At 51.7% G+C, this 14,326-nt stretch overlaps 3 protein-coding genes across 3 annotated transcripts; all 3 read right to left on the minus strand.

Annotated features, from left to right (window-relative positions):
• Positions 1-7,498: 7,498 nt before the first annotated feature.
• MRS44_017844 (uncharacterized protein) lies at positions 7,499-8,341 on the minus strand (the record flags this gene model as incomplete). Its single annotated transcript, XM_065615738.1, has 2 exons — positions 7,499-8,141; positions 8,199-8,341. The coding sequence occupies 2 exons, from the start codon at positions 8,339-8,341 to the stop codon at positions 7,499-7,501; spliced, it is 786 nt and encodes a 261-aa protein (XP_065471810.1).
• Positions 8,342-9,185: 844 nt separating this feature from the next.
• MRS44_017845 (uncharacterized protein) lies at positions 9,186-12,512 on the minus strand (the record flags this gene model as incomplete). The annotated part of the gene is made up of 3 exons (XM_065615739.1): positions 9,186-10,777; positions 11,036-11,646; positions 11,728-12,512. 3 exons carry the CDS (start codon positions 12,510-12,512, stop codon positions 9,186-9,188), a joined length of 2,988 nt encoding a protein of 995 aa, XP_065471811.1.
• A 59-nt stretch (positions 12,513-12,571) lies between these two features.
• On the minus strand, positions 12,572-14,278 carry MRS44_017846 (uncharacterized protein; the record flags this gene model as incomplete). The annotated part of the gene is made up of 1 exon (XM_065615740.1): positions 12,572-14,278. The coding sequence occupies one exon, from the start codon at positions 14,276-14,278 to the stop codon at positions 12,572-12,574; it is 1,707 nt and encodes a 568-aa protein (XP_065471812.1).
• Between the last annotated feature and the right edge of the window lie 48 nt (positions 14,279-14,326).

The following is a 14,326-nucleotide window of genomic DNA, read 5'->3' on the forward strand; positions in this document are numbered from 1 at the left end:
TTACTAGCTTCGAATTTTATTGGCACGGTGGTCTATTTTTATGTGCACCAAAATTTTAGATTTTGCTTGGGAGGATCAAAATTCTGGTGATGCATTAGGTGGGGCTATGCGTTAGGTGGTCCTGGATGGTAGATGTGATTCAGCCGTGGCTTCAGCATGTGCTATTCGGCATGCACTCTTCGTGCTTTTAGTTCAAGGTGTTGGCTAAATTCGGCAACAGTAACTCTGCACCCGGCGTAAGTGGCGGCATGAGGCGTTTGCAATGATTGCCCATTGTTTCAATGACAACGGGGTTGGCGCACGCAAAGGCGCATGACAGGCACCCCACTCACCAGCCCGAGGGTGGGGAGCATGCCTATCTAAGCTAGAATTCGGCCTAATTCAGCCATCTAATCCAAACAAAGCTTGTGACCAACATGATCGGCTAACATCCTCCTAACCATTGGCCAAATTGGTGATGGGTGACCATCCCAAAGGGTGGCTCTGGGCCTTCTGATTCATATCACCACCACGTGCCTCCGGGTCATGAATTTCTATTGCCACCGTCCTGTTTGGTGAGTCATTTTTCCATCATCTAAAGTACTCGCTCGATACTGCAAGCGAGTCGACCAAAGATTAACGATCCTGTCGTCCCCGCAGAATGGCCTGAAGTCGGAGGAGTGGTGACTTTTCTGCCCCTCAAAGGTCAAGAGGCGATGTCGAGCGACCAGTCGATCCTTGATATGTTTATTGATGTGTTTGATATACTTGAGGTCTTTCTCGTCATTAATACCCTGGATCATTGTAACCCATTCCTATTTCTAAGCTAGGTAGTTCCGGGCCTTCCACGCATCCCTGTGCTTATAATAACCATGCTAGTAGAGATAATCCCAGTTTTAAGCCAGTCTTGTCAAAGTACTAGATTGAGTAGACCTAAAGCCATACTTCACGACCATATGTCTACGAGCTAGAAGCCGCCACCCATGATGATTATAAATCTGAATTTAGCTCTCCGACAATCGTCCATATGATACGCGCCGGGAGTTCTATTGGTCTTTCTGGAATTACTTCAAATTCCAGAATCTCCTCGTGGCCAAGCTCGAGCTCGCAAATGCAAGAGAATCAGACATCATCAAGATAGATAGTTGCCTTCTGTAATAAGCCTGTGGACTCTAGACGGGTATTTGCTCGCGTACCTTCAACTCAGGCTCCCTAGTAGGCAAGCTGACTGTGCAGCAGTCCTTATGCGCTATATGGGCTGAAAGAAGAGCCCTGAGCCTTTTGAGCTCCTCTAGAAGATGATGTACCTCGACATATAGCGCAGCATTCCTTGACGTTAACCCTTTCACTCGAGTCCTTACGTCCGGTTTTGTTACGTCGCAGCGAAGGAAGTCATTGAAACTCTGGTCGCAAGCCATCCGAACCGACGCGCGAGGCTGTCTGTTGCGAGCTATTCAAGGGTAAGTCGGAGTCGCTTCGTTTGAAGCACTGCAGTCGAGGTTTAGCAGAAATTGGGTGCGCTCGGATTCAGACCATCACTTACCCACAAGTCTATTGTACCTGTAGAAATAAGTATGCGGGCAGGGAACGGTGGCATCAGGGCATAAGCGAACCTTTATATAGCGGTTCGATCCACAATAAACATACGATATACACATGACTCTTGCAAGTGTTCCGCCCTAATAGGTTGTCCAAGCGCAGGAAACTCAAAAGTCTCGGCAGTGTCGTGTCATACTCTATGTGTAAGCCTGCATAGCGTCTTTTGCTTTGATTCCAAAAAGTCGGCCGCCCCGCATCCTCGTGCCGCTAGTGTGGTGCACTCGGCCATGTCTGGTTTAACACGCTCGTGACCCCACGTTACATACGCACTGCCTTGGCATATTGGTTTGGCTAACAGTTGGTGCCCCGCGGGTCTACGATGATGGGCTAGCCTAGCACCGCACCACTTAGCCCAACTCAGAACGCCCTCTGAGCAGCTCCCTCTCCAACCCCTGCTTCCTCGGCCTTCATTCGCGTGTTTTGTAGCAGACATGCGTTTACAGAAGCTCTTTATATTACCGTAATTGGAGTTGCGGCTCACGCGGTCCATCATAACAGTGTACGGCAAGAAGTACACCTGAAAAGCTAGTGGGATAGATATGAATAGAGCGCTGGCCACTATCACACTAAATAGGCACACATCCGACTGACAATACTTCCCATAGGTAGGCCTCCCTCAGGGGTCACTATCGCCTGTGTTCCTCCTGTTTAACACAGATGTAGTGCAGAGAAGAATGAACGTAAGAGGTTGCTCGATCGTACTTGTTAACTAGTTCTCGACTGCATAATAGAAACTAATAGCAGAGATAAATCAAATAGGCATTCATTTAGTCATTGGTAGAGCACAAGATAGGCAAACGCAAGCAAGGCCATCACTATAGCTGTTATCCTTCCTATGCCATACCCACGCGACTATCATCAGCACAGAATAAATGCCCTTCAGCTCCCCGGGGGTGGGGGTGTTCGCTTCCAAGAGGGCTCTTCGAGGGTATTTGGCCACCAAATAAGACCAAAAGTATCTCATCACTGACAGGTTTTGAGAACCTTAGACTTTCGCCGTGCGAATAATACAAAACCGTAATTTACTCGCCGAGAAGTCAGAGCACAACAGCGCGGTGCGAGCCATCTGCTAAGACATGCCACCAACATTAATCGATTTGCACTACCCAGCTGGAGACATTGTCAGCCAACCCTACGCAAAATCTGACAGTATAGCCTCTAATCGATCCTACTGGTAGCTTTGTTGTTCTCTGTACCCCTTCTTCTGCCCTGTGAGGCTTCACGCTGACCCCTTGACCGTATTAGACATGGATCACGGGGCCAGAAAAGCTTTCCATCGAAAGAACAAAGGGCGGTCTGGAACTACCCCGAAAGTGTATGTGTGAGGCATTGGAAGCCAGAGACCTCAGCGTGGACAAATCGGTGGCTTGCTGGGTCATGCCGCTGCAGGATTTGTGGTGGTGCTGGTCAGCGTCCTGCCTGTTTCAAGCTCCAGCTTGGGCCTTTGGATGCCGGAAGTCAACCTGTTGTCCACATACTGAAACGCTGCGGGGGGTCCAAGTTCGCATGTGCCAAGCCCCGGCATTAATCGGGCCGACTGACACCTCACCCTTAAAGCTATTAATAGTGCCTTCAAGGACAGGGGCATAAAGGGGTGGCCAATCGGAGGCGGTCCACCCGCTCTGACTTGACACCAGCACCGGCACCGGCACCGAGGGTACGAGGTGACGAAGGACAAAAGGGTTCACGTCTTAACTCTAAACATGCCAACTGGCTCGTTCTCGAACGATACACGCACTAGCTCAACCGCCGATGTTGGACTAGCTAAAGTTACTGAGTAGTATTGATACAATATGTTCAAATATGTTACAGGGGTATGGATCAAAACAGCTAGCTGTGACGACCCGATGTCACACGAGGCTGCGAAACTCAGCCCCTCACTCCGCCAACATCCAGACCCCCCCATGTCATCATGCAGGTCCAGGTCGTGTTCCGCGTCTAAGCCATCGTCTATCCCCAACACATCTCTGTAGAAATTTCGAACTACCTGATATTCTCTATTCCCAGAGCCTATCCACTGAGCAATTTGGACCGCGAGAGCGCCTGACGCACCCTCCGCTTATCGATTTGGTCGAAGGAGTTTGAACTCTCAATGCTAAACATCGCAACAAATGTCGTGATTGGCGATAGGGGAGATACTTGGATCGAAACAGTGTTGAAGATCCTCATTGCCGCCAACAGCTTCAAACAACCCTCGATTGAGAGCGATGCGATGGTATACGTTATTTCTGTCATCGACACACACGTTGACGGGTAGCACCAGTCCAAGCTGTTCGAGCAAATTGCTCTTCTTCATCTTTGTTTAGGAGCTTGTCTGCCTCGAAACCGTCACAGTCAAGGCGAGACAGGAAGCTCGGTTAAGCCAACGCCAGCAATGCAACAGGATGTTTCCTTCTTTGAGGACGAATCGATAATACAGGTCATCAGGTCGGGCTTAAGTGATCTCCGCGGAGCGGGCCGGTCTGCCCAACTACGGCTTGATGCTGACATGGTGTGCGGGGTTAAGCGTGTCACCTCGCAACTGAGGAAACATACGACAGCCAATGATTGCCCATTCGGTGCCCTCATTTCGAGTTGCTCGCCTGCATTTGTCAGTCTGTCCCAAGTGCCACTACACGCACGATGGCCCTATGCATCCACTACGTGGTCAGCTGCCCGCCATTAAGCCCCTGCGTAGCTTGTGCTGAAATCTGCCTTGCTTACCCCATCGACAGGGCTGTTGTAGCTGCAGCCGGTCAAACAAGCCGTTTTTAAGCCTGACAGGGTTTTCCCCAAAACAGAAAACGGCAATGGACCGAGGTTGCTTTCTCTTTCCCCTGAGAGCTTTGGAAACTGGCCAAAACGGCACTGGAGGGATGCTACGAATGCGAGAGTGATGATTGCAAATCAAGGCCGTTTTTAGCTTTTATATTTCCAGGAAATGAAGCAGGCATCTAGGCCGGGTTGAATTTGGTCATCTCCCTGTAGGGTCATTATCTAGTAATATCTCTTCCATTCCAAATCGAGTCAATCTAGTGACTCATGCCACCTATTGCAATGACCTCTAAAGATAAATCGAGACGTTGCAGGCCCTGCAGGAGACGTTAAGGCTCTTTCAAATTTGAAGTAAACCGAGTTTAGGCCCTCAAAGGATGTACCGATATCCCTCCTTCAGTGGCTATTCGATGCATTGAGATCAAGAAACACGAGTTACAATAGGCTGGACATATTGGGAGCAAGTCGGATAAAGAAGACGTTTTATTCGTGGTGACCTACATCAAGATGGAGGATATAATATGGCCTGAAATATCTTAGTTTGGTCTCGACTCTACAGGACGCCAGCTGCACACAAGCTGCCTTTTCAGGGATATTAACCGTCCTAGTTTCGATGCTGACAGCGATGGGCTTCGTTTGAAGTTCAGGTTGATGAATGTGGTTGATTGATTATTTGAATTGCTAGCTTAGGACGACTCGCTAGTCGTTAGTTTAATATACGCGACCTCCCATGTTTGTTACGGCAACCGGAGAGAATTAGAATGTAATCAATCTATCGTGATGACCTTGTCAAGCGTGGAACTCATTGGGTGCCATTCTTATCCGACAGCATATGAGTCGCATCAAGTGCAACCGCAAGGGGAGGAAATGAACTGCGTTGTTTATTTCATCTCCGGCCCTTGTTCCTCTTCGCACCGCTTCGACGACTCGTTGATTGTCCGGGCGCAAGAGAGCTCATACTGCTCGCTATCAGTGTCTTGTTAATATTAATTGTCGACCATGAGAGGTTGTGGCCTTCGGCCGCTTAGATCTCTCTGGAAACCCTTGTCGCTAGCTATCCCGAAGCTGCTTTGGGATTGTTTCACGCCGGATGTCATATCGGATAGCTCACAGTACAGATGCTGACCCGGTTCTTCAGACCGCGGGGAGATTTCGACTGGACGGCCTGAGCTGGCTAGCATGGTTCGTCTGAAACTGGACAGTTGGTTAGATGGCACTGCTGTTCGATAGTGGTCGCGAATAGCAGTCTCAGCACGGTAGCTGTTTTAGCCAAGTTGGCCGAGTGCCGTTTCTGTCCGTCGTGTGAAAAGAGGATATACCGTCCGCCAAAGTCCAATTTAGACCGGCCCAGGTACCTAGTCAAGCTTTCCACCTCATTATCAAGTGTCCTAAAATAACTGGCGATTTCCTATATACTTAATTCGACTTGCCCCTAACACTCGCTGCCTCTCCTCAGGGTGGATCCGAGGATGCATGTGAATTTGTCGTGATTTCGAATTACAGGCATGTCAAATGACTTCTCACGAGCTTGACTAGCTGAATGATGGAAGCATAGTAACCAACAACCAGTGAAGCCTTAATTTTCCTTAACTTTGATTCCCTTGCACTGTCGTCAAGGGTAAGCGTGGCAAGTTCTTGGCTTAGGAGCACACACTCCTTGCTCAGTTCCTTTTGGTGATTGAGGTAAGACAACGAGCCCGGCTCGCTCACTCACGACATGGTAAGTTCTTATGTTTGCCCCTTCGTGCGGCTCGAGAGGAGAATGAGGGAATCACTGGCTTTATCTTGGGCAAGCACGTTCGAGAAGCAGGTGCCTTATAACGTTTCACTTTTACCAATTAAAGCTTCAGATCAACCCATATGGGGTTTGGAAATCCTTACTTCTGCTTGGGAGAGATCTAGTTCGGTTCATCTTTTGGCTTACTAGACGCCTTTGTATGTCCCATCTTTTTAGTTTTGTTCATATTGTTTGTTATTGTATTTGTCTTCTTTCCTCTCATGCCTTCGGCCCTTCTCTACGAGGCGACAGCTTTAATCGCCACCTTTTGCGGAAGTGACAGGAGGTGATGCAACGAGGAGGACACTCCTGTCTCACCCTAAGCGGCGAGGTGCCATCACTCGGCAAATATAGTCTCGCTGGAAGGCGGCCCAATATCTCTAATGTCATTTCGCATGCCAAGAAAGACGAAAAACTGTAGGATATCCAAGATCTGGTATCTCTAACAACTGGCAACTTACTTCCCTCATCAACTTCCTGCAACCATAACGGTCCTAGCATTGAGATGCAAACCGCAATGGTAAGTAAACACACAAAGTTCCCCGAAAAGGCCGAATAGGAAAAGTCCAGATCTGTTGTTGAAGTCTCTCCATGGATGCAACGTCCCAACTTGTATCAGAGATGCTGTTCAAGACTTATCCGCCTTGCCGTGAGTCTTCCAACACTACTAGGTGACAGGGCTCATGACCAGGTCGTCTCCGTTCGAGCACCTCGGCGGGAACATCGGATGTAAGTAGGTAGGGATTTGCGGGGCCAATAGATCTCGTACTTCAAGATGCTCTCATGGTACCGTTGGGAAGCGGCAGGGCCATGTCCCTGCGTCGTAGAATTAGCTCTGCAAAAACGCAAACAGCTCGCCTCATGTCATGTAGCACGCTCGTTGGATCGATAACGAGCTCCCGACGACCTAGGCTTCTAGATGATCGGCCATTCTTCTCTAACAATTCCTATCTCATTGTCTCTCCGCAACGGTACCGTCAGTCCCAACAATCTACCGCGCAGAAGCACACAAGGAACGTAAGACGGCAAAGCAGACTGAAAAGATTTTGATGCTTATTTACTGCTTTGATCTATGCTGTTTCAATTGTTGATCTTCCCAGTTTTCCTTCCACATCCACCGCTTTAGTCTCTGACTCGCCTGAGCGAACAGAGAAGCGTCCTGACCTTCCACATAACCGTCCCTTCGTTCTGCCCTAGCCAGTCTTGCCCTTCTTTGCCTAGGTGCTCTAGCATCATCTTCCACCTTGGCGACAGGTACGTTCGTCTATCCAACTGATCGTCCGGCAGCTGTCCGTTTTCCTCGTTGAGCCATTCGTTGTCCGCCGCATTCAGGTCCCGCAGTACCTCCTCCAGCCAGACTTGACGCCCAACCCTTCCCTTCTGCCACCCTTAGAACGCCTTGTCAAGGATCAAGACCTTACTGTAGTGTCCGATAGCCTCTATCCGGTCCCTAATATCCACATCTAGCGGCAAATTGTTCATGCTGAACCGCCCCCGACTGATGAAGTCTTCTTCTTCCTCGTCCGAGATCGCCGATCGTACCAAAATTGCCGTCCACCAGAGCAGCGGATTCATCCGCACGTTCACAGACTCATCTGTGATCATTCTGGTAAGGAATCCTTGAATTATGTCTCCCGGATGATCATCGCTCATGAACCAGTCCGATCCTGGCATTACCATTACCCCCAAATCCAGTAGGCCTTCCTTCTTCTCTTCGTTCAAATTCAATCCCATCTCCTCCAGGCTTTCTTCGCCAACTTTGATGGGCCACGCTAGGAAGCATATCAAGCCTGTCCACATGGACTGAAATCGTCGCCGCATTTGTAACAGCCATATCGCCGCCAGCGACTCGAACGGTCTTGCATCAGGTCCTTTCGCGCTTTGATTGCGCACAAGGCGTGACTTTACCGGCCACCGTTCGGACAGAGCTTCGAGCCCATCGATCCGGTCCCAGAATGCTTGCTTGACTGCCTCACGCTGTTTGGCGGCCGCGCTCTGGGTGACTCGGCGGGATGCGCCCGACCCTGTGATTCTGGTCTTCGTTGCCTGGAGGAACCGTTCCTAGTTCCTGACAATCGTGTGCCATAACTCTTCGTCCTCTCCAGGTGCAAGAAAGCCGATTGACTGGAGCCAGTCCTCGCAGATGGGTCGCTCCTCTTCCCTGATCGGTAACACGTCGTCGGCTACATGCATCAGCATCTGTCTCGGTCGCTCGTTCCGTGTAGTGGCCATGATGTCGAGGCCAAGCCGACTAATTTGTATGGGAGATTGTGACAGAATCGCCGGCGAATAATTCCTAGGTTCAAGCCGATACGGTTCAGGTTCAGGTTCTATTCCTTCTCGGTTTTAGCCGCCATTCCCCGGCAGCGGGGTTTGGCCGACAGCCGAAGCGCCCCGAATGTTTATCCGTTGCGCCCCACTTCGCCAAACGCCAAATGGTGTTTGGCCAGCCGCCTCCAGACTTCCCACTTCTGTCCTCAAACCTCTATCTACAACCGGCTGCCAACCTCTGTAGATCGTGGTTCTAAATACTAATGTACACATGCTTTCACGCTCTTACGGGGCGAGTCATACGCCCCGTGTATGTGTCCTCCTACCTACAGTCTTCCCCAGCGCTCAGCTTCGTCTGGTTACGAACTGGTCCTGAATTGCCCTAGGACCTGGGTTTGTTCCATGAATTTGACGACCTTTGCTGCTACTTTGCGTTCGCTCAGTAGTTGTCGGAGATTTCGACGTCCTGGAAATTGCCTCAGTTCCTGGTTTCGAAGTGTGGTATGCCTCCTACATTGAAGCAGGATATGGGCTACTGTTTGCCGTCCTTCGCCGCAGTTGCATCTCGGGTCGGTGACTCCTGGCACTCTTCGTTTGAAGAGGAAGTCATTCATCCCAATCTTTTCCGTCCGGAGTTGGATGTAAATGGCGCTCTGCCTCTTGCTGAAGTGCTTGTGTGGCTGCAGTACTTTCGGTGTTGGCTCTGGCGTGTGCCTGAAGGTTGCCCGGCCCCTGGTTTCCTGTTGCCACTGTGTTTGCCATCTTTGTTTGACAACTCTGCGCGACCACAGTTTCAACGTGGAGTTCAAGGAATGCAGTACGGGGGGTGCTGTGCCCTTGGTCCCGGCGGACCTCTTTGTCGCCATCCTGTGGCTTCTTTGGCCGCTCGGTCAGCCGCTTCGTTGCCGTATATCCCCTTGTGGGCCGGGATCCATCTGATCTCGACGGTCAAACCTTGTGTTCGTAGTTCCTGTATTCGCTGTGTAATGTCTTGGAGAAGGTATGACCCGGATTCGCCTCTGGGCCTCGCCACCGACCGGATAGCTGCTTGGTTGTCTGTGTATATCAAGACTTTCTTTCTGGCGTTGCCTCTGTCTCTATCCTCCCGGGCAAGCTGTAGAGCCAAGGAAATTCCCTGCAGTTCACCGGCGTACACCGTTGATACGGAATCATCGCCCATGTAGGCGTTTTTGGTTTGGTTGATAGTGGTGCACACGGCAGCAGCGCCAATGTGGCCATTGATACCACTTCCATCCGTGTAGATGTGTAAGGCATCTGGCTCGTTGCTGGTGCTGTACTGGTGTCTCGCTTGCGCCTTCTCGACGCTCTCTTCGATGAACGTTTCTGGGCCTGTCCACCATGGTGGGACGACGTGCGGGGTGATAGCTTCCATTTTCTCCAGATCAAATCCTCCTTCGTCCCGTATGGCCTTTTGTATTGCTCTGCGCGGGCTTATGTTTGTCCTTTCTTCTCTCGCTTGACCGGAGTTGCGCTGGGGTTCTGGTTTCCCATTGCTGATTCTTCCCAGGCAGTCAGCATTATGCTTCCAGATTTGATGTTCGATGGGAAGGAGGTGTGTTTCGATGTCTAGAGCGGGGGCTGATGTGGCCTTGTAGGCGCCAGATATTGCCCTGGCTGCCCGCGCCTGCAGACTCTGCAGCTGTGCCAGTGTCTTGTTTGGATATGGCATGGTCCGCGTTCTCCGGTTTGAGTTTGACCAGGCTGAGCATGCATACATGATCTGTGGCACCACCACCCCTCGGTAGATCTTTCGCATGTCTTGCAGGGTAAGGCCCCAGGTTGAGCTGCCCAGACTGCTGAGGGCTGAGATTGTCTTCGTCGCCTTCCGCCGTACTTCGTCTACGTGGGGCTTCCATTGCAGCGCCGAGTCCATGATGAGACCTAGGTATTTACACGTCGGCTTTGCCGGGATCTCACCCCAGGCTGTTTGCAGTGGTTGCCGGGTATCTATTCTGGTGCGAGCCCTGGTGAAATGTATGAGCTGAAACTTGCTGGGTGAAAAAACCGATGCATGGGTTTTCGCCCACTGCTCGGCTATCTGAAGTGCCCCTCGAAGCTTGGTGCATGTTTCCGCGGTCGTATCTCCCCATGTTAGGATCGCCACGTCGTCGATGAACCCGGTTGCCGAGGTGTCGTCTGCTAGGTTGCACTTTTCGATCAGGTCTGCGTTGTAGAAGATGTAGAAAATTGGTGAAAGTGGCGAGCCTTGCACGGTTCCCGTGCGTACTTTGTACAACTCGGTTTTGAACCCGTCGACGGAGATCCTGGTGTGCCGGTCCTCTAGGAGGCTCGATATCCACCTAACCGTCTTCTCGTCAATCTTCCTCTTCCGCAGGTTGTGCAGGAGCCGCTGGTGTGATACGTTGTCGAATGCACCTGAGACGTCGAGCAGGAGTAAGCTAACCACCTGCCCTCGGCCTCTGTTCCACGCTTCATAAATGTTGTCGATGATGTGATGCACGGCGTGCTCGGTGGATCTCAACTTTCTGCCTCCCACATGGGTCGAAGGCAGCAGGTTTTATGTCTCTGCCACGTAGCTCAGGCGGTGTGCTATTATAGCGTCCATGATCTTGCCCATGGTGTTTAGCAGCCCGATCGGCCGGTAAGACCCCGGGATGGTGTAGTTGTCTTTACCTTGCTTCCTCAGCACAACTGTTGTCGATTCCCTGAAGTGCTGCGGACAGTAGCCGAGATTGAGGCTCTGATTGAAGATTGCCGACAGGTGAGGCTTGATCCATGTCGCTGCTAGCTGCAATGCTCTGTTCGGGATGCCATCAGGGCCGGGGGCCTTGAGCGGCGAGGCTTCTTGTATGGCTCTCTCCACTTCTTGTTCTGTAATGGGTGGCATCGTTATTCGGTCTGGGTAAATCGCGTTTTCGATGTCGCGAATCTCTGCCTCCGGTGGGGAGGGAAAGAATGCTCTCTTGAAGATCTCTGCCTTTTCCGCTGGCTCTGAGACCATCTGAGAGGTGTCTGGGTGCTCCAGTATAGGTGTTATCTCTGGTGCCTGAATGGTCCTGTTTCTGGCCCATTTCGCCATTTTCCAGAGAGCCTCTGGTGACTCTGAAGCTCTCTCTACCTTTTCTCGGTGCGCTCTTCTCAGTGCTTTCTTGATTACCCTGCCCTTGTGGTTTCTGGCTGCTCGGTATGCCTCCCATGTTTCTTCCGTGTGGTAGAGATTGTGGAGTCGCCTGAGGCGCTTGGCCTCAGCCAGCACTTGCGTACACTCCTCATCCCAGCCGGGTCTGGATTGGGGTGACCATATCCTTCGTGGTACTGCTGTCTCTATTGCACTCTTCAGCGCTGCGACTATTTCCCCCACGTACCGATTAAGTGCGTTTCGGGTTCTCGGTCTCCGCTGCGGCGGCAGCTTGTTCAGGACCGCAGACCTGAATTTCTTTTCATCTATCGACTTCCAGCTTCTGCTAGGCTCTCTGCGGAGCTGTTTGACTGACACATCGAGGAAGATTACAACCGGCAGGTGGTCTGAATCGTGATCGAGATCACGGTCTACTTCACATCTGATAACCCGGTCGACTAGGCCGAGAGTGACCAGACAGAGATCAATCGTTGTTCGCCTGTTGTTCTCTTCGTACGTGATGGTGCCTGGTGCCAGAGTGTTTGTGAGGTTATAGTCTTCCATAATCTCGACGAGATCTTCTGCCTCTGCCTCTATTCGAGGAATATGGGAGCCTCCCCACATCTCATGGTGTAGGTTGAAGTCTCCGACCAGTATCTGATCTGCTTGCTGAGCTGAGTCGAGCACCCTTCGCAGTTGGGGTAGTACGCTCCGCCTATTTTCCGCCATTCGGTTGGGGTTGTAGATGTTGTGCAGCTTGATCTCTCTCATCTCGTCTCCTTGTCCAAAGGTTATCGTTACTGTGCACAGATCCCGACTGTGCGACTCGAATTGCCATTTTGAATGATCGAGGCGTTTGTTGATGTACAGACATACCCTTGCTGGGTCTCCGCCTTCATTTTGGGGGTAGCATAGATGGAACTGGTCTTTTGCCGGGTGGTGTGTGGTGTGCATGAAGGGATTGGCCCATGGTTCTTGAATAGCTAGGATGTCGAATTTCATTACCCTTGGATCCCGTAGGAGGGTAGCCATGACGATGTCTCTCGATTTTCTGACGTTGTACTGTAGTATTGAGAGTGGTTCCATGTGTCTCATTCGCGGTTGTCGACGTCCATGTTGTCTGCTTGGTAGGTGCTGTGTAGTCGTGCCGAGTTCGCATCGAGGGCTTCCAGTGCCCTTCTAGATGGCGTTATGGTTCTTTGGGGCCGCTGACTGCCCGTGTTGACTGTGATTACGTTTTCGACCTCGTTCGGGGCGGCTGTGTTGCCTCCAGGATTGGCTCTCTTTTGCCCTCTCTTCGTCGGTGCCCTACTTCTTCCTTGCCAGTTCTGCTGATTGCGGTCAGGTGCGAGAGATGGTGCTCCCTCCCGGATGGTTCGTCCGGTCGGTTCCTCCTGGGCTCTCACGCGTGGGTTCGCCTGGCTAGCTGCCATGCTGCTTTGTGGCTCCAGGTGGTACCTAGGACGTGCGGCGAAGGCGGCCTTGACCTTGGCCATTTCCTCCTTCCTGATTGCACACTGATTACTCCAGGCCTCGTGTTGACCTTTACAGTTGGCGCACTTTCTGGGTACGCTCTTGTCAGACTTGACAGGGCAATCGCGGGACGCATGTTCTTGAGCGCAGTAGCCGCATCTCGTCGTTGCCTTGCACTGGGTTCCTATGTGGCCATATCCTTGACAGCCGAAGCATTGCCTCAGTCGGCACGACCTGTCGTACAGCTCGCACTGAAAGACCTCCCCTTGCCAGATCAGTCCCTCGTCGATAATCTTGTTGGCGTCTTGGGGTCTTGTGAACTCAATGATGATCGAGGAAGCATTCTTTGCCGCAGACTTCCTCGTGAGCCAGCCAATGTATTTTATCCCGGCGCTCGGGATGAACGGTCTGTTCTCCTGGAGAATGATGTCTCTGATGTCCTCAAATTGGCTCACATCCATCGAGTTGGTACGGATGCCGTGTACAAGAACTCCGTATGTTGGAATGCGCACTGCGGCTCCATTGCCGAGCCTGCGCTCCCAGTCCTCAGCGAACTGTCGGAGTACCTCCATGTCAGAGGTCGTAGCCGTCTTGATGCTAAGGTCACCGCTTTTGAGTTGGTTAGTTGACACCGTCTTGATGTTCTCTATGTGCTCGTTTCCACTTTGTTCTATAGCACGGTCTACGTGTGCTTTCAGGCTACGGGGGTACATCGCCCGTAGGCTAGTTATGGTGAGTGGGTTCCGAATGTTCACGATGATCTCACGGAGCACTTGCGCGGGCGGCGCCTTGAGCTGGTTCAATGGGTTATGTATGCTAGTGGCTAGCCCATTCCCGGCTGCTACAGATGCGTAAGTCCGTAGCGGGCTCGGTCGGTTATGCTGGTCCGCGTTCTTGATATCTCTCACCATCGTCATGACTGTTCTGCCAATATCGGTCGATTCTCTGGCTGCCGCTTTCGTCTCGTTCTGTGCTTCATGGCTCTCGCGTATTCCTTCCAATGCCTGTTGGCTCGTGTTCGCTACCTGTTTGAGTTCCGTCTTGATGTCGTTGAGAGCCTGCGTCGTGCTTTCCGCCGCGATCTTCGATTCGGTTCTCGCCATTTGGAGCGCGTCGCGTACGGTGTCGAGGTCTGGGATATTGTGGATCTTGCTGACGAGGGATAGTGCGCCCATGGCCATGACTTTGACCAGGCCTTGGGGAACGGGTTGGTCTCTCGCGCGTTCGATGCACAGGAGGGCGTCCCTGAGGTATTTGCCGAGTTGCGTGGCGTGCTCGCGGAATTCGGCGGGCCAGGCCACCTCTTGGGGCCACGAGGTCGCCATGATGGTCTAAAAACGCACTGGGCGATGCGCTAGACTTCAGGCTATTCA

This window comes from Fusarium solani, assembly GCF_023522795.1.
Source record: "Fusarium solani strain SB1 chromosome Unknown bctg00000014, whole genome shotgun sequence".
Classification (NCBI taxonomy): domain Eukaryota; kingdom Fungi; phylum Ascomycota; class Sordariomycetes; order Hypocreales; family Nectriaceae; genus Fusarium; species Fusarium solani.